The following is a 23,780-nucleotide window of genomic DNA, read 5'->3' as shown; positions in this document are numbered from 1 at the left end:
TCCATTTTGGTTGGAAGAATAAAAAGGTGACTTATTATTTAAATGGAGAGAAACTTCAGAATGCTTCAGTGCAGAGGGATCTGGGTGTCCTCATGCATGAATCACTGAAAGCTAGTATGCAGGTACAGCAGGTAATAAGGAAGGCAAATGGAATTTTGGCTTTTATTGCGAAAGGAGTGGAGTATAAAAATAGGGAAGTGTTGTTGCAACTGTACAAGGCATTGGTGAGACCGCACCTGGAGTACTGTGCACAGTTTTGGTCCCCTTACTTGAGGAAGGATGTAGTTGCATTGGAGGGGGTTCAGAGGAGGTTCAAAAATATGGGGCTTGTCTAGCAGTTTAGGCCTATACTCGCTAGAGTATATGAGAGGGTATATGAGAGGAGATCTAATTGAGGTACATAAGATGCTAAAGGGGATAGACAAAGTAGACGTGGAGCAGATGTTTCCCCTTGTGGGGCATTCTAGATCGAGAGGCCATAGTTTTAGGCTAAGAGGTGGTAGATTTAAATCAAGGATGAGGAGGAATTACTTTTCTCAAAGAGTCGTGAATCTGTGGAATTCACTAACTCAGAGTGCAGTGGATGCCAGGACGCTGAATAAATTTAAGGAGGAGATAGACAGATTTTTAATTAGTAACGGGTTGAAAGTTTATGGGGAGAGGGCGGGAAATTGGAGTTGAGGCCGAAATGAGATCAGCCATGATCGTATTGAATGGCGGGGCAGGCTCGAGGGGTTGAATTGCCTACTCCTGCTCCTAGTTCTTATGTTCTTATGTTCTTTTAAGGTTACCTCATCCAGGCACTTTACCCAGGTACACTAAGCCTGATCAACAGGAGTCATTGTGTATGGTCTGAAGCTGATCTTGCATGAAATCTTCTTGCCCTTCTTGTGGAGGAAATGCTTGAATTTCAGTTGACAATTCCCCACAACAACAGCAGGAATTGGAGAAATAGGGGCAGACAGCGGTGGTACTCTCTCCCTCTGTGGAGCAGTGGCTGTGTGTTTCCTGAAATAATGGAGCACGGAACTACCTTCCTCACCAACAGACTATAGAGCAAGGCTGGTCTCATACTGGAGAATGTTCCTGTACCTGCAGATGTTAGGACATGAAGGCTCGTACGCTGCCTCTAATGAGAGCTCGACATATCGGGCAGTTCTGGAGATTGGGAGCACAGTCTCTGCATACAACCAGGTGTCCACAAGGTATAAAAACAATGGAGACCTCTTTATCCAAGCACACCTTACAGGTTCGTTCGTTCTTGAGCTGACGCAGTTGTTCTTCAGCACTCAAGCCTGTAAACATACGTGGACACAGGATAATTAGACCACTTCTACTGACTATATCACATCATGTATAAAGTTACAGTGGATTGTAACCTCTTTTCAGCTGCTTTTGGATGTTACTCTGTACCTGGTCACTAGCTGGAGATAGCACTGATCTTCCCCACTGCTCCTGAGATATATCTCCGGTTATCTGTAGTATATTGCCTCCAATCCATCCTTAGACTGTGTACCAAACCCCACATTACTGCAGTGTATCAGGTCAGCAGAATTTCTCTGTCTGCTGCTTTAGTGGAAATACTAATTCATTAAAAAAAGGTAATGTTTGCATTAAAATCGAGAGTAAAAATGGTCACGTTAACAATTCGTGTTCTTCACTTAACATCACCGTTCGAAAGTCAGATCTCCTGCAGACTCTCCTGTCAGTGTTTTACGTGCATGGGAGTTGAATCATAGAATCACATGTCTTCTTGTACAGTGGTGTAGCCTAGGGAATTAACATCCATCCCCTTGTGATCTGGACGGAATACTTGTAATTGTCACATGTTCATTTCTTCAGTCTCCCCAGTGGTTGTCCGAGTTACCATCAGGTGAATTATGGAATATACAGCACAGAAACAGACCATTTGGCTCAACCAGTCCATGTGCATGTTTATGATTCACTCAAGCCTCCTCCCATCCTTTCTCATCTAACTATATTCTCCATAACCCCCTATTCCTTTCTTCTTCATTTGCTTATCTAGCCTCCCCTTAAATGCATCCATACCAGTTACCTTCACCTCCCTGTGTAGCGAGTTCCACATTCTCACCACTCTGGGTGCAGAAGTCTCTTTTGAATTTTCTATTTAATTTCTTATTTAATTACTGTATAATTTAATGGTTTCTAGCTTTGCTCTTCCCCACAAGTGGAAACACTCTCCCTGTGTCTGCTCTATCATATCCTTTCATTTTAAAGACCTCTATTAGCTCACATTCCAATTTTCTCTTTTCAAGAGAACAGAGCCTCAGCCTGTTCGTCCTTTCCGGATGGGTAACTTTGCAGTTCTGTTGTCATCCTTATAAATCGTTTTTCGCATCCTCTCTAGCGCCTCTATATCCTTTTAATAAATTGGTGACCAGAACGGTACCAAGTGTTCAATGTAAGTTTAGCATAACTTCCCCACTTTTCAATTCTACCCCTTTAAAATAAACCCCAGTGGTTTGCTTTATTTTTAATGGCCTTATTTACTTATGTTGCTAATATTAATGAATTTTGTATCGGTGCCCCTAGATGCTTTGATACGATTATTTAGCTGCTTACATCAGAGTGGACAATACAATAGTTGTGGTTAGGGGAGATGGTGGTGTAGTGGTAATGTTACCAGACTAGTAATCCAGAGGCTCAGGTCAATGCCCTGGGGATACAGGTTCAAATCCAATTTTTAAAAAAATGGAATTGAAAACTAGTAAAGGTAACCATGACAACTATCATCAATTGTAAAAACCTATCTGGTTTATTAATGCCCTTTAGGAAAGGAAATCTGATGTCTAGCTTACATGTGACTCCAGACCCACAGCAATGTGGTTGACTCTTAACTACCCTTTGAAATGGCCTAGCAAGCCATTCATTTCAAGGAGCAAATGTTGGCCTTGCCAGTGATGTCCACATCCCATGAAACAATAAAGGAAAAAAAATGTTTCATGTATTTACAGCAATACAACTTGGCATCATGTAAAATAATAAATTTACCATGCCACCCCACTTCAGTGCATCATTCTACTTCAGTAATTTTAAAATTCCCTCTCTCATGTTATGATTCTCCTCGTTCTTTGCTGTCTGACTATCCCTAGCTTTCACAGCTCCCTATTTCCAAAAGCCTGACTCCAGTGTCGGCTTTTAGTTAAACTGATTACTATCAGCAACCCACACCATTGCCACCCCCCCCCCACCCCCCACCCCCCACCCCTCACACCCCCTGCAAGTAGAATCCACCTAGTTAACAATGAATAAAATTGTTGTGGAAACAAATTGTGAATGGTCACTGGAATGTCAAACTCTCTTTACATGTCTCTCAGATGCTGGTCCAGACACTATTAACTATGCCAACACTAACTGTTACACTATCAACACTAACTGTTACACCATCAACACTAACTGTTACACCATCAACACTAACTGTTACACTATCAACACTAACTGTTACACTATCAACACTAACTGTTACACCATCAACACTAACTGTTACACCATCAACACTAACTGTTACGCTATCAACACTAACTGTTACACCATCAACACTAACTGTTACACTATCAATACTAACTGTTACACCATCAACACTAACTCTTACACCATCAACACTAACTGTTACACTATCAATACTAACTGTTACACTATCAACACTAACTGTTACACCATCAACACTAACTGTTACACTATCAACACTAACTGTTACACCATCAACACTAACTGTTACACTATCAACACTAACTGTTACACCATCAACACTAACTGTTACACTATCAACACTAACTGTTACACCATCAACACTAACTGTTACACTATCAACACTAACTGTTACACCATCAACACTAACTGTTACACTATCAACACTAACTGTTACACCATCAACACTAACTGTTACACTATCAACACTAACTGTTACACCATCAACACTAACCGCCGTCTATGGCACCTCTAACGTAGAGAACATCTCGCAGTGTTTGAATGAGACTTTGAGGAAAATGAACACCAAGTCATGATGGAGAAAAAACCAAAAAGAGAACCCATCAAAGAGTGGGTTTTAAAGGAGGCAAGGAAGGGCAAAGGATTTAGGAAATAAATTCCATAGATTGGAACCGGGCCAGCTGAAAGCTGTTTTTCCAAAGCTGGGGCAAAGGGAAGAAGAATGCACAAGGTGCAAGGGTAGGAGGATCGGAGGGTTTAGGAGGATGAATGCCCAAGGGAGATTACAGGGATAGGGAGCGGCAAGGTGGTGGAGAGATTTAAACACGAGGATGATAATTTTGAAGCATTGGGGGATGTGGAGCAAATGTCAGTCAATGAGTATCGGGTGATGGGTAAGACTTGGTGCCACACCGGAGTACAGCGATCCTTCATAGGATGACTCACTGAGATACCCCTTCAGCTGGATATGCGACTTTCTCAGAGATGGCAATTGTTCAGCTCTGAAAAAAGAGTTGTATCTTCTCATCATAATTACACTGCAATCCATGAGGGAAACAGTCTCGGCCTCTCACTGTTTATCAACTGATGCTATCAAATGTGATGCCATTCACTGTCAAGAATACCACCTTCTACAGAACAGTTAACTCCCTGAGTGAAATTCAGGTGGTGACCAGCTTATTGCCAGCAGGCATGGACAGAGCCTGGCAGCGATATCATCAGCTCTTAGAAAATTGGGGTCTTGGAGGTCATTTCAGCATCCTAATGCCTCCGGGATAGTTTCGAATTTTCAAAGAGGTGTTGAGGGGGAAGGGAATAAGGAGTTGCTCTCCTCCAATTAATGGCCCATTAGGAGCTCCTTTAAGAAGTTGTTAAGGGGCTGGGGTGTTTTGAACTCTGATTTCGGAGATCCCAATCAGTCTGGTGTATGTTAGCGCACAGCCGTGGGGCAAAAGAAAGTTTTGCCCATAAGTTCCAAGCTCCAGGGCATTGTACCTGGGGGTGGGGAGTATCCCAAAGATACACTAGGGGACCCCTGCCAGAGGTCCCCATGTAAGGATTGCATGGCAATTGCCCAGGAAGTTCAAACTTCCATTGGGCAATTATCCTGCACTGCGAAACACCTGATACTCTGATCTGAATCGCAAACTTCAGATGGTTCCGAGTTTCTGACTGGTGTTTTTTTTATTCATTGAATGTGGGCTTCACTGGCTGGGCCAGCATTTATTGCCCATCCCTAATTGCCCTTGAGAAGGCGGTGGTGAGCTGCCTTCTTGAACTGCTGCATCCCATGTGGTGTAGATACACCCACAGTGCTGTTAGGAAGAGAGTTCCAGGATTTTGACCCAGTGACAGTGAAGGAACAGCGATATATTTCCAAGCCAGGATGGTGAGTGACTTGGAGGGGAACTTCCAGGTGGTGGTGTTCCCATCTATCTGCTGCCCTTATCCTTCTAGATGGTAGTGGTCATGGGTTTGGAAGGTGCTGTCTAAGGAGCCTTGGTGAATTCCTGCAGTGCATCTTATAGATGGTACTCACTGCTGCTACTGTGCGTCGGTGGTGGAGGGAGTGAATGTTTGTGGATGTGGTGCCAATCAAGCAAGCTGCTTTGTCCTGGACGGTGTCCAGCTTCTTGAATGTTGTGGGAGCTGTACTCATCCATGGAAGTGGAGAGTATTCCATCACACTCTTGAGTTGTGCCTTGTAGATGGTGGACAGGCTTTGGGGAGTCAGGAGGTGAGTTACTCGTTGCATGATTCCTGGCCTCTGACCTGCTCTTGTAGCCACAGTATTTATATGGCTAGTCCAGTTCAGTTTCTGGTCAATGGTAACCCCCAGGATGTTGATAGTGGGGGCTTTAGTGATGGCAATGCCATTGAATGTCAAGGGGTGATGGTTGGATTCTCTCTCGTTGGAGATGGTCATTGCCTGACACTTGTGTGGCGCAAATGTTACTTGCCGCTTGTCAGCCCAAGCCTGGATGTCTTACAGCAATAATTACCCTTACAAAGTTAGAAGAATTAAAACAACTTCCAACTCCTGGATAATCATAGTACTGAATCCTGCGGAGTCTCCAGAGGCACCCCCAACTACCCCACACCCCCCACTGACTAATCCTCTGACCCCCAAGGGGACAGCCTGACTACATCCCAACTCCCCCTGACTATTCCCCTCACCCCCCTGACTATCCTATGGCTCCCCCACAACGGGACTCACCCCTCTCCCCCAAACCCCAATGGGAACCCCGACTATCCACCCACCCTGACTAAACTCCCACCATTCCCAACTGCCCTCCTCACCCCCCCAACTACCCTCCCCACATCCCCAACTACACCCCGCCCCCCCCCAACTACGCTCCCCACCCCCTGGTTAAACCCCCAACCTGACTTAACCCTGACCCTTTCCAACTGCCCTCCCCACCCCCTGGCTACCCTTTCAACCCCCCAACTACATCCCCATCACTGACTACCTCCCCAGCCCCCGACAACACCCCCGCCCCCAACTATACCCCCAATCCCCGACTTCCCTCCCCACCACCCCACTGAGCACCCCCACTAACCACTTGAGCCCCCGACTGACCACCCAACCCACTCCACTGACTACCCCTCTCACTAACCACTCCCTCACTGATCAACCCCCCACCGCTGACCATCGTAAACCCCGCCCTAACAATCCACCCTCTGCGCTCAATCCTAGCCACTTACCTTACACACTTACTGAGTACCTGGCTTCTTATAGTAATAGCTGGATCTTTAAACCTGCCTGCTTTACAGCAGCTTGTGTCGTAAAAAGCAGGGTGTGGCTTCCTTACCTCTGACTCTGCTGCCCTCAACAGAAGGCCTCGGGAACTGTAGTGCTGTTGTAAGGTTGGGGTAGAAAGGTGCAGCCACTAGGAGTGGAGTGGCAATTGATTGCCAACGCATAGAAGTTACTACAGCCTAATTGTTTCTATTTGTGGTGAAATGAAATTTGAGGAGTCAACCAGTACTGGGTTGAGTGCTGCACCTTGACTTGGTGTCCATGGCCACTTTCCTCCATGCTCCAGGTCCTGGTCTTCTGCTCTGTTCAGCAAGACAGCGGCAGCCTCTATCAATAACTCCAGCTGCCTTTGCTGCGGGTGCCAGGCAGGGAGCTCCACCTCCTAGAGGCGCTCGACACCTCTTTTTGGGTGTCTGGCTCACCTCCTGCCCAATTAGGGCATTATTATTTGAACATAGCAATATGAGAGCAACACAATTCAGACATGGGGTGGGGACCCAGAATTAATCCAGCTGTCAGGTTCCTGACCCCCTTTTTGAAAGGCCATTAATTGTGAGTTTGGCCACTGTGGTCTTATCTAGAAGGGTTGAAAGTTCTTCTACTATACAGAATCAGCCCCCTGGGTTGGTAATCATGGCTGATCTACTCTGGGCCACATAAGTAGCAGCCAGATATACAGATGACACATCTGGTCCACCTTATAACCGCAGACTCTTTAATCAAGGAGTACATCAGTCAAGCAGCCAATCTTCAAATGTAAAACTGGGCAGGCTGTTCAATTGTAACCAGCATGAGTGTCAGCTCTAACCCTGTCCACACTGAAATCCTGACACAAGCTTCCCAGTTGGGACAAGGGTCAGTCAATGACCTGCAATCAAGAGCAAGATACCTGGCTGTCACTTCCACCTCCCCAACCCCCGCCCAACCAGCTCCATTTCCTCCAATTCTAACCCTATTCTGGGGATGATGAGTTCAATTGGAAGAGTACTGTCAGTGCCCTAGCAGAGAACACTGTTCATATCTGAGACCCTGAGCCACCAGAGCACCCTGGGTTTAGACTCTCTGAAGATGCAGCTTACTCCTCTGAGTTGTTGCTTCTCTCCTCTCACTTGGAGCAGGTCTGGCTTCCCGTGGCCTCTGGTCAACCCCTGCAGAAACAAAATCATCAATCACTACCAGGGTCTGTAATTGATCCTTGATGAATACATCCCGAGCTTTGCCAGCGATGCTCCTTATTTGGTAATGGAGTATCTCACTGTGAAAGCACAATATCGTCACTTTACAGTCAAAACCACCCAATCAAACATGAAATTCAGCTAAAAATTCAGAAAGGAAGCAAGAGGAGCTTGTTTTTTTTTTTAAAGTCAATACCTGTGTTTAGTTGTCTCCTTTCTCTTCCTCCCTCCTCGGCCCCTAGTAGATCGGAGAGAAGGTCACTGACTGAGCTGTACTGTGACCCAGACAGCAGGTACTTGCTATTAACCAAAGTCTCTATCAAACTGCGATCAAACCCCATCTGCAGCACACGCTGAACCACAGTGGACTGCATGAGAGGAGACAGTGCCGTGTTTCCAACCAAATCTGCAGGGAGATACATTTACGGTGAGACTTTAAGCATGCTTCTCTACTGTCTCTTCATCTCCTGTTTCCTCCCCCTTTGAAGATCCTCCTGAGGCAGGAGGTTGATAAAGGTGGGAATGTGGAATGCTGTTTGGCCATTTTATTGGGCTCATTTCCACAATTGCCCTCCTATAAAAACCTTCCCCTTGGGATTAGGAGATCTGGCTCAGTGGAGGCACTTTTACCTCTCAACCAGAAAGACAGTCCAGGGACTTGAGCACGTAATCCAGGCTGACACTTCACTGAGGGAGTTATGCACTGTCTGAGCTGCTGTCTTTTGAATGAGATGTTAAACTGTCTGTCTGTCCCCTCAGATGGGCGTAAAAGATCCATTGGCACTATTTCAAAGAAGAGTCAGGCTCTACCTGTCCCACCCCCCTCTACCAGCTTATATTTCACCTCATTTCTCTATTTCCTTAGTTCTGATGAAGAGTCATACGGACTCGAAACGTCAACTGTATTCCTCTCTGCAGACGCTGTCAGACCTGCTGAGTTTTTCCAGGTATTTTTGTTTTTGAGTTCTGCCCAGTATCCTGGCCAATATTTATCCCTAAATCAACATCACTATTAACAGAATATCTGATCAGTTTATGAGATCTTCCTGTGTACAGTTTGGTTGCCATGACTACAATCCTGAAGTATTTCATTAGTTGTGAATTTCAATGTAATTCTGTTTGAATCACTTTGGAAAGTCCTGAAAAGTAGCAACACAAATTCAGACTCTCTCCGGGCAAGCTCTCCCTGGACAGATTCTCCCCGAGCAGATTCACCCCGGGTAAGTTCTTCCCAGACAGACTCTCCTGGGATAGACTCTCCCCGGATACACTCCCTTTGGCCCGACAGTCCCTTGGACAGGCTCTCCCTTGGAAGATGCTTCCTGGACAGACTCTTCCTGGACAGACGCTCTCTGGACAGGTGCTCCATGGAGTGACTCTCCCCGGGCAGAATATCCCCGGTCAGACGCTCCCTGGAGAGACTCTCCTCGGGCAGGCTCTCCATGGACAGACTTGCACCAGCAGACTCTCCTAGGACAGATCCCCTCGGACAGACATGCCCCTTTATAAGAAATGGTACTTTTCAGAATATTATAGAATTCTCACAGATTTAGCAGGCACAGTTGAGGCCATCTGGCAAAACCCTCTCTGGAAAAACACAGTCCCTAGCAGTCGGTGTCTGAGGTAAACAAAGATAGTAGCCAATGAGAAAGGTGCTGTCAGGGATTCTTGTAGCACCTTGTCTATTCTCTTATTGATACAAATGTCTGGCAGGAGTTACCAAATGGCACCCAGTATGAGATAAGTTAAAAGATGACCTCAGCCTAAGTGATGGACAGAAAGGAGGTGACACCTTGAGTACTTGTCTTTTAGCCATTGGCCAGAACTACTTGAATGAGTGATTAACATGGGGTAAACAGCCAGCACCTAGAAATGAAGTATATTAACGGGTGCTCGGAAAGGAAGGGGGCAGTCCTTATCAGACAGTTGTCTTCTTCAGATGGAGGAAGACTGGGGAAGAGCGAGGGAGACCGGGACAAACGCATCCTAATAATTCAGCTGGAGGGCAGAAGGGTGCCACCCCAAGCTACGGAGATCAACACTTGCTCTGCACCATCCGTCTGTTGGTCCTCTGGGATCAGTAAACTGCTCTCACCTATCACGGGTCCTATGTTTTTCGTGTCTATTTAGCTTATGTGTCATATGTAAGCTGTTTCATCTTAATAAACTACTTAATAAATTACTTTAAAATCACCTATGACTCTGACCCCCCTTTTGGAAAATCTGTGACTCCTGGAATTAGGTGGTGTCAGAAGTGGGGTATCAGAGTGGTTGAGATCATCAGTGATGGGGACCACAATTGCATTTCTGAGCAATCCCAGGCATGGAAGCTTAAGATAAAGAAGAACAGAGATGAAAGCAAAATACTGTGGATGCTGGAAATCTGAAATAAAAACAGTATGGAAAAACTCAGCAGGTCTGACAGCATCTGTGGAGAGATAAAGAAAGTTAACGTCTCGAGTCCGTATGACCCTGAAGACCTGCTGAGTTTTTCCAGGATTTTCTGTTTTTATTTTAGGACAGAGATGAGTTGCCATAGAGAGCAGACAGTTAAAAAAAGACAAAGGAAAAGGAGCTTAAAGTAGAAACCGTCACTGAAGCTGATAACCAGTTTCTGCGCTGAGAGAAATTAAACATGAAAATTTTAGTAAAACGGAAAGAATTAGAAAAATATAAAAGATGAATTACATTTTAAGTTAGAAATGTTGAAGTGCCTTCTAATTCTTTAAGAATTATATAATATCTGAAAAGTACCATTTCGTACAGTTCCCCACTTTGAAAAGGAAATATCCTTATTGGCTTCTTACAACAGATTTCTGGCTAACCCAGCTAAGAAAATGTATTTGAAAAACACACCTTGTCTGGCAGGTGCTTGTGGCTGAGATTCGCCCTGAAACTACAAGAAAACACAACAATCAACAACCTCATACCCTGACAGTGGCAAAATACTAGCGTCAATGCAAAATGGCTCCTAAGTGGGATCTTAATTGCCCTAATTTGCTTCTCAATTCCATGGAGCAGGCAGCCGATTCCATTCCCAGGCAGCCCCTGGGAAAGCTCCTCCGAAACAGGAATGCATCAGGGAGTTATCCCAACTCAGCTCCCCACATTTTCCCAGCACCCCCACCTCCAACCACATTGCCACAGGGTTGGGAAAATCCAGCCCATATATACATGTGCAAACATACAGACACTGGACAACTGACGTTTATATAGTATCTTTACTGTAGTAAAATATACACACATAAACAGACACACATATACGTATACAGATGAGTACACACTCACACACACACACATATACATATACAAGTGAGTACACACACATAGACACATATAGACATACACACATAGACATTCAAACCCATGTATACACACATAAGTCACATTTTTGTAACACCTTTACTGTAATCAGTAAGTGGGTCATGAGAATACAGGTGACTACGCAGGATTGAGAGGGATGAGTAGTTAATTAGGTTCACATGGGAATTTGGTGCATGGGGAAGTAATAATGGCAGGACAGGTGTTATGTTGCAGCTGTGGAGTGTAGGAACATTTGGACACCAAGGCGATCCATGACAAGCACATCTGCTGAAAATGTAAGTAGTTGAGAGGAATCCCAGATTAGGATTACTGATCTGGAAGCCAAACTGCAGACACTGTGCAAAATAAGGGAAGGGGAAAAATACCTGGACACTTTGTTCCAGAAGACGGTCATGCCTCTTAGAATGGGGTCTTCTGTTTGGGTCAGCAGTGAGGGACAGGGTGATGTGACTGTGAGTGAGGCAGGTACTGGGACTGAGCAGGAAGTAGTGGAGGAGCCTCAGACTTTGCAATTGTCAAACAGGTTTGAGATGCTCACAACTTGTGTGGACAAAAGCGAGCTCTGCAAGGTTGGCTGCAGCACAATGGTACAGGAAGAATGCAGTCGTAGTACGGGACAGTATAGTTGGGGGGTGGGGAGGATTGACACTGTTCTCTGCAGCAAAGAGCTATGGGCCAGAAAGCTGTGTTGCCTACCCGGTGACAGGGTTCGGGACATCTCCACAGGGTTGGAGAGGAACTTGCAGTGGGAGGGGGAGGATCCAGTTGTCATGGTCCATGTAGGCACCAACGGCATAGGCAGGGCAAGGAAGGTGGTTCTGCATAGTCAGTATGACAAGCTAGGTACAAAATTAAGAAGCAGAACCTCAAAGGTTGTAATCTCTGGATTATTACCTGAGCCACATACAAATTGGCATTGAGTGAGTAAGATTAGAGAGATGAATGCGTGGTTCAAAGACTGGTGTGGGAGAAGTGGGTTTCGTTTCGTGGGGCACTGGCACCAGTACTGAGGAAAGTGGAGGCTGTACCATTGGGAAGGTCCACACCTGAACCATGCTGGGACGAGTGTTCTTGCGAATCACATAACCAGGGAAGTAGAACGGGCTTTAAAATAAACAAGGGAGGCAAGGTGATGAATCAAGCCAAAATGAAGAATAAAATGAAACTGTGGGCAAGGACAGCTTTGGTGAGGGATCAAGCTTGGATTGATGTGACAAATCAAGGGGTAGATTCAAGGCAGGAGACCATAATAATAGTATAGGAATTGAGGGTCATAGAATAGCAGGAAAGGTCAGAGAGATAAAACCTAAGAATGCACCAAAAGTCAAGACTAGATGTTACAAAGATAACAAAAAGACAAAACTAAAGGCTCTGTATCTGAATGCACATAGCATTCATAAAGCAAATGAGTTGATAGTGCACATTGAAGTAAATAGATGTGATCTGATAGCCATTATGGAGATGTGGCTGCAGGATGACAAGGATTGAGTCCTGAATATTGATGGGTATATGACATTCAAGAAGAATAAGAAGCTGGGTAAAGGTAGAGAGGTAGCACTGTTGATCAAGGATGGCATTGGTGCAACATTTAGAGATGAACTTGGTTCAGGAGATCAGGATGTAGAATTGGTTTGGGTGGAGATGAGGAATAGTAGGGGAAAGAAGTCACTAGCGGGAGTGGTCTACAGCCCCCCTAACAGTAACCACAATGTCGAACAAGGTATAAAAGAAGAAATATTGAGTGCTTGTGATAAAGGGACGGCAATAATCATGGATGATTTTGATCTACATATAAACTGGAAAAATCAGATTGACAGTAGTAGCCTGAATGAGGAGTTCATAGAATGCTTTCAAGGTTGTTTTTAAGAGCAGCAAGTTCTGGAACCAATCAGAGAGCAGGTTATATTAGATTTGGTATTGTGTAATGTGAAAGGATTAATTAATGACCTCAGAGGGAAGGCACCCCTAGGTAGCAGCGACCACAATGTAATTGAATTTTACATCCAGTTTGAAAGGGAGAAGAGTGGGTCTAATATACAATTTAAAATTATTTACAATTTAAAAAGGGCAAATACGTGGGCATGAAAGCTGAGCTAGCTGAAGTGAACTGGGATACTAGGCTAGAGGATAGATCAATAGAGAAGCAGTGGCAGACATTTAAGGGGGTATTTCAGAGTATTCAGAATAAGTATATTTCTTCTTTAAAGAAAAATTCTAAGAGGAGGACCCACCATCCGTGGTTAACTAAAGAAGTTAGGGAAAGCATCAAATGTAGGGAAAAAGCATATAACTGGGCAAAGGTGAGTGGCAGGTCAGATGATTAGTCAGACTATAAAAAATGCAGAGAATGACTAAAAGGTTAATCAGGAGAAAGAAATTAGAGTATGAGAGGAAGCTAACCTACAGGTACTTAAAAAGGAAAAGAGTAGGTAAAGTGAATGTTAGTCCTCTAGAGAGTGACAACGGGGGGCTAATATTAGATAATAAGGAAATGGCAGGTGAAATGAACAAATATTTTGCTTCTGTCTTTGCTATAGAGGATACAAACATACGAATTAGGAGCAGGAGTAGGCCACTCGGGCCCTTGAGCCTGCTCCGCCATTCCATAAGATCATGGCTGATCTGATTGTAACCTCAACCCTACATTCCTGCCTATCCCAGATAACCTTTCACCCCCTTGTTAATCAAGAATCTATCTAGCTCTGCCTTAAAAAAATATCCAAAGGTTCTGCTTCTACAGCCTTTTGAGGAAGAGTTGCAAAGACTCACGACCCTATGAGAGAAAAAATTTCTCCTCACCTCTGTCTTAAACGAGCGACCCTTTATTTTAAACAGTGACCCCTAGTTCTAGATACAAAAAACATTCCAGCAATAGCAGTAAATCAGGAGATGGAAGGAAGAGGGGAACTTGGTGAAATTACAATCACTAGGGAAGTGGTGCTGAGCAAACTGATAGAGCAGCAGGTTGACAAGTCTCCATGGAGGTCCTGGTGGACTTCATCCTAGGGTCTTAAAAGAGATGGCTTATGAGACAGTAGGTGCATTGGTGCTAATTTTCCAAAATTCGCTAGATTCTGGAAAGGTTCTGTTTGATTGGAAAGTAGCAAATATAACCCCTCTATTCAAGAAGGGAGGGAAGCAGAAAACAGTAAACTATAGGTCAGTTTGCTTGATGTCTGTCGTGGGGAAGGTGTTAGAATTGACCATTAAGGAGGTTATAGCTGGGCAGTTAGAGAAACTCAAGGTAATTGGAAAGAGTCAGCATGATTTCATGAAAGGGAAATAATATTTAACCAGTTTATTGGAATTCTTTGAAGGAGTAACATGCACCATGGATAAAGGGGAGCCTGTAGACGTTCTGTACTTGGATTTCCAGAAGGCATTTGATAAGGTGCCACACCAAAGGTTATTGCGGAAAATGAAAGTTCATGGTGTAGAGGGTAACCTATTAGCATGGATAGAAGATTGGCTGGCTGGCAGAAAACATAGAGTATGCATAAATGGGTCTTTGATTGGCAGATGTGACAAGTGGAGACCCGCAGGGGTCTGTGCTGGGGCCTAAAATTTTTACAACTTATATCTATGACTTGGATGAGGGGAGTGAAGGCATGGTAGCTAAATTTGCAGATGAGACAAATATAGGTAGGAAAGTATGTTGTGAAGATGACATAAGGAAAATGCAGGTGGATATAGATAGATTGAGTGAGTGGGCAAGAATCTGGCAGATGGAGTATAATGTGGGAAAATGTGAAGTTGTTCTTGGCAGGAAGAATAAAAAAAAGCAGAGGTTTACTTAAATGGAGAACAGCTGCAGAATTCCAAGGTGCAGAGGGATCTGGTGTTCTAGTGCATGAGTCACAAAAAGTTAGTATGCAGGTACAGCAAGAAATTAAGAAGGTTAATGGAATGCTATCCTTTATTACAATAGGAATTGAACATAGAAGTAAGGATGTTATGCTTCAGTTATACAGGCATTGGTGAGACTGCACCTTGAATATTGTGGGCAGTTTTGGTCTCCTTATTTAAGGAAGGATGTAAATACATTGGAGGTAGCTCAGAGGAGGTTTACTAGATTGATACCCGGAATGAGTGTGTTGTCTTCTAAGGAAAAATTAGGCCGACTGGGCTTGTTTCCACTGGAGTTTAGAAGAGTGAGGGGTGACTTGATTGAAGTATATAAAACCCTGAATGGTATTGACAAAGTGGACAAGGAAAGGATGTTTCCTCTTGTGGGTGAGTCCAGTACTAGGGAGCACTGTTTTACAATTAGGGGTTGCCTTTTTAGGACAGAGATGAGGAGAATATTTTTCTTTTGAAGGGTTGTGTGACTTTGGAACTCTCTGCCTCAGAAGGCAGTGGAAACAGGGTCATTGAATATTTTAAGGCGGAGATAGGTAGATTCTTGTTCGGTAAGGGAATCAAGGGTTATGGGGGTGGGGGCTGGGGTAGATGGAAATGTGGAATTCAAAACACAAACAGATCAACCATGATCTTATTGAATGGCAGAACATACTTGAGGGGCCAAATGACCTACCTCTGCTCCTATTTCATATGTTCATATGTAATGAAACACACATTGACATATACACACATGTAAATATACAGACACGTGCACACAGACATTCACATGTGCAGACACAGACAGACAGTTGAAGGCAGCACCAATGTTACTGAGCCTACCGCTGATTCCATGAAATGGGAATGTAATTCCTGGATCCTGTTCACATAATCTCTCCCTTTCACCTGGATTACATATTCGCAGCTGGAAAAACAGGACATTAAAAACTAGTTACAGAAAACAATCCATCAAATATCATATAAAACTTACTGAATTAGACTTTCTCCCCCACTGCCGCTCCTGTTTCCTCCCTATCTCTCCTGATGATACTGACTCTTGGCAGGATTACAGTCATCAGTGACTCTCCAAAATCTTGTCTAAGTGATCAATCTTCAAGTGTGAGCTTACATAGTCAGTTCTGTCAGGGCATTGAACCAAGTGTCATAGATCCTGTCCTCATCTGATGCCTGAAACCACCGGGTAGTGTTCCGGAGTGAAGACTCAGGCTGATTCTCCCCCCAGATCCCCAGAACTGAGGCCATTGTAAAGTCCTCACTACTGCCCCAACCAGCAGCAATATGAGCAGGACAGAAACTCAAGGCCACGTCCCTATCATCCTCTGGCTGCTTGGAGATGAGCAGGATAGGAAATAATTAAGTATCAATGCAATCTGCAATTTACAATGTGCAATACCCACAGCTGGAGGCAGATAACACCAAACACTCTCACACATCTACTGCTTACAGAAAATTAGAGGGAGATTTCTAATTCCTGGATAGTTCGGCTTGTAGAGCCTGCGGAATTCCTGCAACCCAGGAGGTGCTGAAGGAGGCTCAGTCCATTTTACAGTTGAGCCATTTAGGAATTTAGCAGGGCCTCATTAACATATATAGCTGGATGTCATTAACATATATAGCTGGATGTCATTAACATATATAGACAGGCCTCATTAATGTATATAGCTGGGACTCATTAACATATGTAGCTGGGACTCATTAACATCTTTAGCTGGGAAACCATGGATTAGGCTGCACTCCTACTCACTGCTGACCATCAGTAACAATGGTGGGTAGTTGGTGATCCACCCTGATCACACCTACACTGGAAGGCGCAGGAAGATCTCTGATAACCTCAGGAATACAATTGCCTATGTGGGACAGAGGGTGGACACCTGCCTCAACAGGTTGGACCAGGAGAAGGCCTTTGACAGGATATTGCACACCTACAGGATGGATTTGCTCTCCAAAATGGAACTTGGGAAAGGGAACTTACAATTTGATCCAACTGCTCTAGACAAACATGGCTCTACAAGTCATGCAATTTCAATCAAAGGGTGGGAATAGGAAAGCTTGCTGATCAAATCAGGAATCAGGCAGGATTGTCCTCTCTCTCTCCTTTCTTGTTTGTGTTATATTGAACCTTTCACCGAGTCCACCAGGAAGGATGTGGGCATAAGAGGGGTGACAATCCCAGGCAGCAGAGGGAACAGGACAAAGCCTCTCTGTAAATGGACTGTAGTGTAAAGGGTTAACAGAAGTGATATGCTCATGGGGAGGTGGTGGTGTATTGGCAATGTCACTAGACCAATAATCCAGAGATCCAGGTTAATGCAGTTGAGGACATGGGTTCAAATCCCACCATGGCAGCTGGTAGAATTTAAATCCAATTAAAATGTCTGGAATATAAAGCTAGTCACAGTAATGGTGACCATGACAACTATCATCGATTATTGTAAAAACCCATCTGCTTCACTAATGCTCCTTTAAAGAAAGAAATCTGCCATGGTCTGGCCTACATGTGACTCCAGACCCATAGCAATGTCATTGACTCTTAACTGTCCTTTGAAGTGGTCTAAAGCCACTCAGTTCAAAGGCATTTAGGGGACTGGCAACAAATGCTGGCCTTACTGGTGACGTACACATCTCATGAAAGAACAATTTAAAAATGTGTGACGTCGAAGATCATGTATCACTGACATCAATCATGTGTTAAACTCTCTCAAGAGAGAGAGGTTGGAGCACCATGCTCAGAAGCAAAATGTCTACTTAGATGTAGTACCAATAAACAATTGTTAAGCAAGTACCAGAGTATGACTGCAGTCTGTCTAGTAACCAGGTACCACGGTCAAATCCGCAGACCAGGAGGACCATCTCATAACATAGCAGTGGAGACATCAATGTATTGAAGGAACCACAGCATGAAATAAAATTCGATAGTAGCTCGTACTTATGACTTGACGGAATGAAGAGGCAAGCTGTAGAGAGGTAACGATGACCATGCCTGGTGAGCAGTCCCTGCCCCCTACCTTGTCCGTTTGACTATTTTGAGGGCCCACAGAGAGGCCAGAAGTGGGAATCATGGAAACACTATATCCTTCGCTATCAAGCAGCATCGGGCCTTTGTGCTAAAGAGCAGAAGCATCAAGTCAGTTCCATTCTTTATGGTGTAGGTCCAGTAGCAGATGACGTTCTCCTGAGGCAAGGAGTGGAGGAGTCCACCACAGGCTTTGACACCATACTCAAAGCCTTTGAAACCTATTTTAGCCCAAAGCAAACCTCAGTAATAGAATGAGCACATTTTAACCAAAGGTCCCAATGGCCTGAGGAATTGTTTGAATTAGTTCTCACCAACCAATACTGCCTAGCTGAAGGACAAGCTAATCCATGATTGCACAGTCGTGGGCATCCGAGACAAAAAAAGAACTCTCTGACTTTCTGCAGACCAAAGATGGCTTTGCTTTAGATTAAGCAGTCCAGTATGCGAGGCAGGCCAAGCTTAGAGAATTTAACCAGGCTATAATCTAGCATGACTCCAAGGCTTCACATGACTCCATTGTTTGGGCTGAAGAAAATTATTGGTCCAGAATTTGCTGCCAAAATTACAGCGAGTTTAATGACATTCGACGTTCTTAATGTGTAAATCATCCAGCAACTCATGACAAGGAAGAGGTATCCTGTGAGTTGTGATCATTACACGCTACTGGATGAGTTGTGTTGTTCCACCTTTATCCTCCAAAAATGAGATCTCTCCCCCAATATCCCCGTGAGCTTCAGTGAAATTATTGCTTTGTGAATGATTTGCCTGCTAATCTCACTGCAGTAAATTAGGGTTGGTGATTAGCAGTGTAAGTAACTTATACCCAGGAGATTGCTGTTCCTGGAATTGTAAACAACCTCCCCAGCCCAGAAAGAGTATAATTTAAACTGTTGAATCTCATTCCTATATATAGTAAATATCTGTTAGAGAATTTTTTAAAAAGTTAAAATGGAATTTTTCTTCCTTTTCCTTCCTGTCTGCTGTTTCTTTCTCGTATTCCAATCTTTCTTTCCCTCTTCTCTCTCTGTATCTAATTTGACTCTAATTCACCCAATTTCCTTTTCTGTCAATCCTCAGTTTATTTTTCAGTCTGCTCACTGTACTCCAAATGTGTTCTACAGGCCTTTGTATAGCTGAAGCATGTCCCTCTTTTATTCTAGTCCTCTAGATGTAAAGACCAACACTCTATTATGGTGAATAGTTGAGGCCCAATACTGATCCAGGTTGGACATCACTCATCACCTCCTGCCAATTAGAGTATCTGTTTCTTATTTCTACCCTCTGTCTCCAGCCACTCAGTAAATTTCCAAACCAGGTCAGAATACAGCAAGTTAGCATGCAGGTGCAGCAAGCAATTAGGGAGGCAAATGGAAAGCTGGCCTTTATTGCAAGGGGATTGAAGTACAAGAACAAAGAAGTCTTGCTACAATTCTACAGGGTTTTGGTGAGACTGCATCTGGAGTACTGTGTGCAATTTTGGTGTCTACATTTAAGAAAGGATTTACTTGGGTTGGAGGTGGTACAGTGAAGGTTCACTAAATTGGTCCCTGAGATAAGGGAGTTGTCCTATGATGAGAGGCTGAGTAAATTGGGCTTATGTTATCTGGATTTTAGAAGAGTGAGAGGCAATATAATTAAACCTACAAAATTCTGAAGGGGCTTGATAGGATGGATGCAGAGAAATTGTTTCCGTTGATTGGGGAATCTAAAATATGGGGGCACAGTCTCAGGATAAGGTGCCAATCATTTAGGACTGAGATGAAGAGAAATTTCTTTACTCAAATTTGTCAATCTTCGGAATTCTCTACCCAGAGGGTTGTGGATGCTTCTTCGTTGAACGTATTTGAGGCTGGGATAGACAGATTTTTGGACTCTCAGGGAATTAAGGAATATGGGGAACGGGCGGGAAAATGAAGTTGAAGCCCAAGATCAGCCATGATCATATTCAATGGCGGAGCAGGCTCGATGGGCTGTGTGGTCTACTCCTGCTCCTATCTCTTATGTTATTCTGTTCTTAATTCCTTGAGCTTCAACTTCAGCTAACAGTCACATAGGGAAAAATTTTCCCCCCATCGAGGGGGGAAGTGTGGAAAGTGGGCACGAGCGGACGCTCCTCTGATCGGCGCCCCCCATTGGGGGCGCGCTGCCATTTTACGTGGGCAGGCGCCCAGCGTGACGTCTGCCAGGAAGCGCTATGTGCTCCCTGTGCGGGCAGGGGGGAAGTGCTAAGTGCTGCCTCAGGGAGATCGGCTCAGAATTAAAAATTGAAATACAAATGATAGGAAAATTTCCCTGACATGTCCCGTCATGTGACACTGTCACGTGAGTTGGGTCATGTCCGTAACTTTTATTGAAATCTTTATTAAAAATTTAAGTACCCTCATGAAACCTCATCCTGCTGGGGATGAGGTTTCATGCTTTTTCCGAAGCCCGCCAAGGCTCCCAGCCTGTCCGCCAACCTTAAGGTTGGACGAGCAGGTCCATTAGTGACCTTAATTAGTTTTTCAATGGCCTCAATGGGCCGTTGACAGGTCAGCGGGCGCGCAGCTGACTCGGCTGTGCCCCCTCCAATCCAAAAATGGAAATGACACAGGGTGACTTCGGGAGTTCCACCTGACGTCATCCTGCGTCACTTTACACGTCGGCGAGTGGGCCCCGCCCCCGCTCGCCAACCGGAAGATCCTGCCCATATAGTCAAACACACTGTCACCCACATAGCACAGGGCAACATGCGCACACAGGTAACATGGAGTGTCACATTCAGATGTAGAAACACACTGCCACACGTCTTGTTAAGTTGTTGGTAGTCCATACCGTGGAAACCATTTTGCGTGTTCCATCCATGGATCATCTCCCAGCTCCCAGTTTCTGAGTTCTCCATCGCAATGAAAACATTTCACGTTGTCACGGTGACCTGTCAAGCAGGAAATCTCCAGAAAGTAACTTGCATGATTAAATGAGAGTGATCTACATAGAAACAGCACCGCAGGGTATACCTGCTGCTGGAACACACATTAGGACAACAGAGCTGATCGTCACTGGAACACAAACAACTTGAAACAATAATCGTATTTCACGCCTTTTCACATTCCACCCTCTCTCAGCTGTGTTATGTTAATGTCTCCCCAAATGTGACCATTCTGCATGAGGCTGACTCTTAGCTACTTAACCACGGGGGGAATCACAGGTAAGACCGAACAGTCCTCATCCTGAACCTGTCATGGGTGTGTGGGTGGGTGGTGGTGGGTATCACGGGACAGTGTTCCATGCACCCAACAGGACAAGTAACTGGCATGGTTTGGGAGAGGAGCAGGGGGAAGAAGGGATGGGTGGCACTTTACCCACTAAAGTTGGCTTCTGGAGGTGATTTACATGAACCAAATTAGGAGTAATATAAGATAGAAAATATTTCTTGCAGCAGAAGATCTCTGTGCACCGGGGTGAGCAGATTTTGTGTCAGCAGATCTATGTTGTCAAGAGGTCTGTGGGCATGGTGTCTGTATGTTGAGGGATTCTGTGTGTGTTGGGGTCTGTGTGTGTGTGTGTGTGTGTGTGTATGTGTGTCAGGGGTCTGTGTGTCGTGTGTGTGTGTGTGTGTCAGGGGTCTGTGTGTATCAGGTGTGTGTGCGTCAGGGGTCTGTGTGTATCAGGTGTGTGTGTGTGTGTCAGGGGTCTCTGCATGCTGGGCGCGCGTGTGTGCGTCGTGTGTGTGTGTCGGAGGTCTGTGTGTGTGTGCGTGTGTGTGTGTGTGTGTGTCAGGGGTCTCTGCATGCTGGGCGCGCGTGTGTGCGTCGTGTGTGTGTGTCGGAGGTCTGTGTGTGTGTGTGTGTGTGTCAGGGGTCTCTGCATGCTGGGCGCGCGTGTGTGCGCCGTGTGTGTGTGCGTCGGAGGTCTGTGTGTGTGTGTGTGTGTGTGTGTCAGGGGTCTGTGTGTGTATGTGTGTGTGTGTCGGGGGGGTCTGTGTGTGTCTATGTGTGTGTGTGTGTGTGTGTCTGGGGTCTGTATGTGTCAGATGTGTATATGTGTGTGTGTGTCAGGTGTCTGTCTGTCTGTCAGATGTGTGTGTGTGAGGGGTCTCTGCGTGCTGGGCGTATGTGTGTGCTGATAGGTCCCTATCAACCTAAGCACTGTCCATTCAGCTTTAGCGAGTTACCCCCCTCCCTCCCACTCTACTCTTTGTGTGGGACAAAGGACAAATAGTTTCCAGTGCTGGTCACATGTCAGCTGATTGACACACATTTCATCTGTTAGAATTCAGGGGACCTGTCAGAGGTACAGACCCTTCATTGAAAAATCAAACACACACACACACTCTGGTGATTGCAGCACTGACTGTCCATCTATTTCAGAGCTCCACACTCTCAACTTTGCTTCACTCCCCGCACCACCTCCCCCCCTCCCCCCGCAGTATGGCCAGTCCTGATCACACTCCCCTCCAGTTGGGATTTTATTAACCTCCTTCCCCTATCCTGATCTTTAGCCATTTTGAAAATTCCAAATTGAACCATTCCTGGAAAATGTTTTGAACATTACTCATTATTGTGGGTAATGGAAATGGAAATGGGGAGGGTACAGGGAAGGTATAAAAAGGAAATGGGGAGGGTTCAGGCTCCCTCTAGGGTGATAGGAAGGAGTAACAAGCCCAGAGAACCATGGATGACCTGTGATATTCAGGATACGATGAGAAGGAAAAGAGAGGCTTTTAGCAGGTTACAAGGGGAGCAAATCAGCAGAGGCATTAGTGGAGTACACAAAGTGCAGGGTGGAGCTTAAGAAAACAATTAGGAGAGCAAAGAGGGGATATGAGAAAGCTCTGGCTGGTAAAGGAAAATCCCAAGGTATTCTATAAGTATATCAATGGGAAGAGGATAACCAGGGAAAGAGTAGGGCCCATTAGGGACCAAGGGGGCAATCTATAGGTGGAGCCAGAGGACATTGGTAGAGTGTTGAATGAATACTTCACATCCGTCTTCACTCAAGAGAATGAGGATGAAGGTATCGAACTCGGAGAGAGAGACTGTGAGGTTCTTGAGCAAATTGACATAGAGAGTGACAAGGTATTGAAGGTGTTGGCAGGCTTAAAAGTGGACAAAACTCCAGGTCCAGATGATTTGTGTCCCAGACTGCTGAGGGAGGCAAGGGAGGAGATCGCAGGGGCTCTGACCCAAATCTTTAATTACTCTCTGGCCACCTGGCCACGGGGGAGGTGCCAGAGGACTGGAGAACAGCTAATGTGGTTCCGCTATTTAAGAAGGGTTGTAGAGATAAGCCAGGGAACTACAGGCGAGTGAGTCTCATGTCAGTGGTAGGGAAACTATTGGAGAAAATTCTGAAGGAGAGTATCTATCTCCACTTGGAAAGGAAAGGTTTGATCAGGGATAGTCAGCATGGCTTTGTCAGAGGGAGGTCATGCCTAACAAATTTGATTGAATTTTTTGAGGAGGTGACCAGGTGTGTAGATGAGGGTAGTGTAGTTGATGTAGTGTATATGGATTTCAGCAAAGCCTTTGACAAGGAGCCACATGGGAGACTTATAAAAAAGGCAAATGCACATGGGATACAGAGTAATTTGATAAGGTGGATTCAAAATTGGCTTAGTTGTAGGAGACAGGGGGTGATGACAGAAGCCTGTGTCCAGTGGCATGCCACAGGGATCTGTGCTGGGTCCCCTATTATTCGTCATTTATATAAACGACAT

At 44.9% G+C, this 23,780-nt stretch overlaps 1 protein-coding gene across 2 annotated transcripts in view; it reads right to left on the bottom strand.

The window, feature by feature from the left end:
- LOC144699686 (baculoviral IAP repeat-containing protein 8-like) overlaps positions 1–23,780 on the bottom strand; it is a 44,865-nt gene that overhangs the window by 10,500 nt on the left and 10,585 nt on the right. For both annotated transcript variants that reach the window (XR_013580587.1, XM_078570826.1), the window contains exons 2-7: positions 20,897–20,996; positions 15,889–15,970; positions 10,741–10,780; positions 8,081–8,290; positions 7,789–7,857; positions 1,093–1,295 (exon numbers count right to left, since the gene is read on the bottom strand). Coding sequence is in view for 1 of the 2 variants with exons in the window: in XM_078570826.1 (XP_078426952.1) it covers positions 1,102–1,295; positions 7,789–7,857; positions 8,081–8,290; positions 10,741–10,780; positions 15,889–15,970; positions 20,897–20,996 (695 nt within the window). In the remaining variant the exon portion in view is untranslated. The remainder of the gene's footprint in view (positions 1–1,092; positions 1,296–7,788; positions 7,858–8,080; positions 8,291–10,740; positions 10,781–15,888; positions 15,971–20,896; positions 20,997–23,780) is intronic.

The sequence above is a fragment of the Cetorhinus maximus genome, chromosome 24 (genome assembly GCF_964194155.1).
Source record: "Cetorhinus maximus chromosome 24, sCetMax3.hap1.1, whole genome shotgun sequence".
NCBI lineage: Eukaryota > Metazoa > Chordata > Chondrichthyes > Lamniformes > Cetorhinidae > Cetorhinus > Cetorhinus maximus.
The sequence above is the reverse complement of the archived record's forward strand: the minus strand, read 5'-3'. Positions and strand labels throughout refer to the sequence as shown.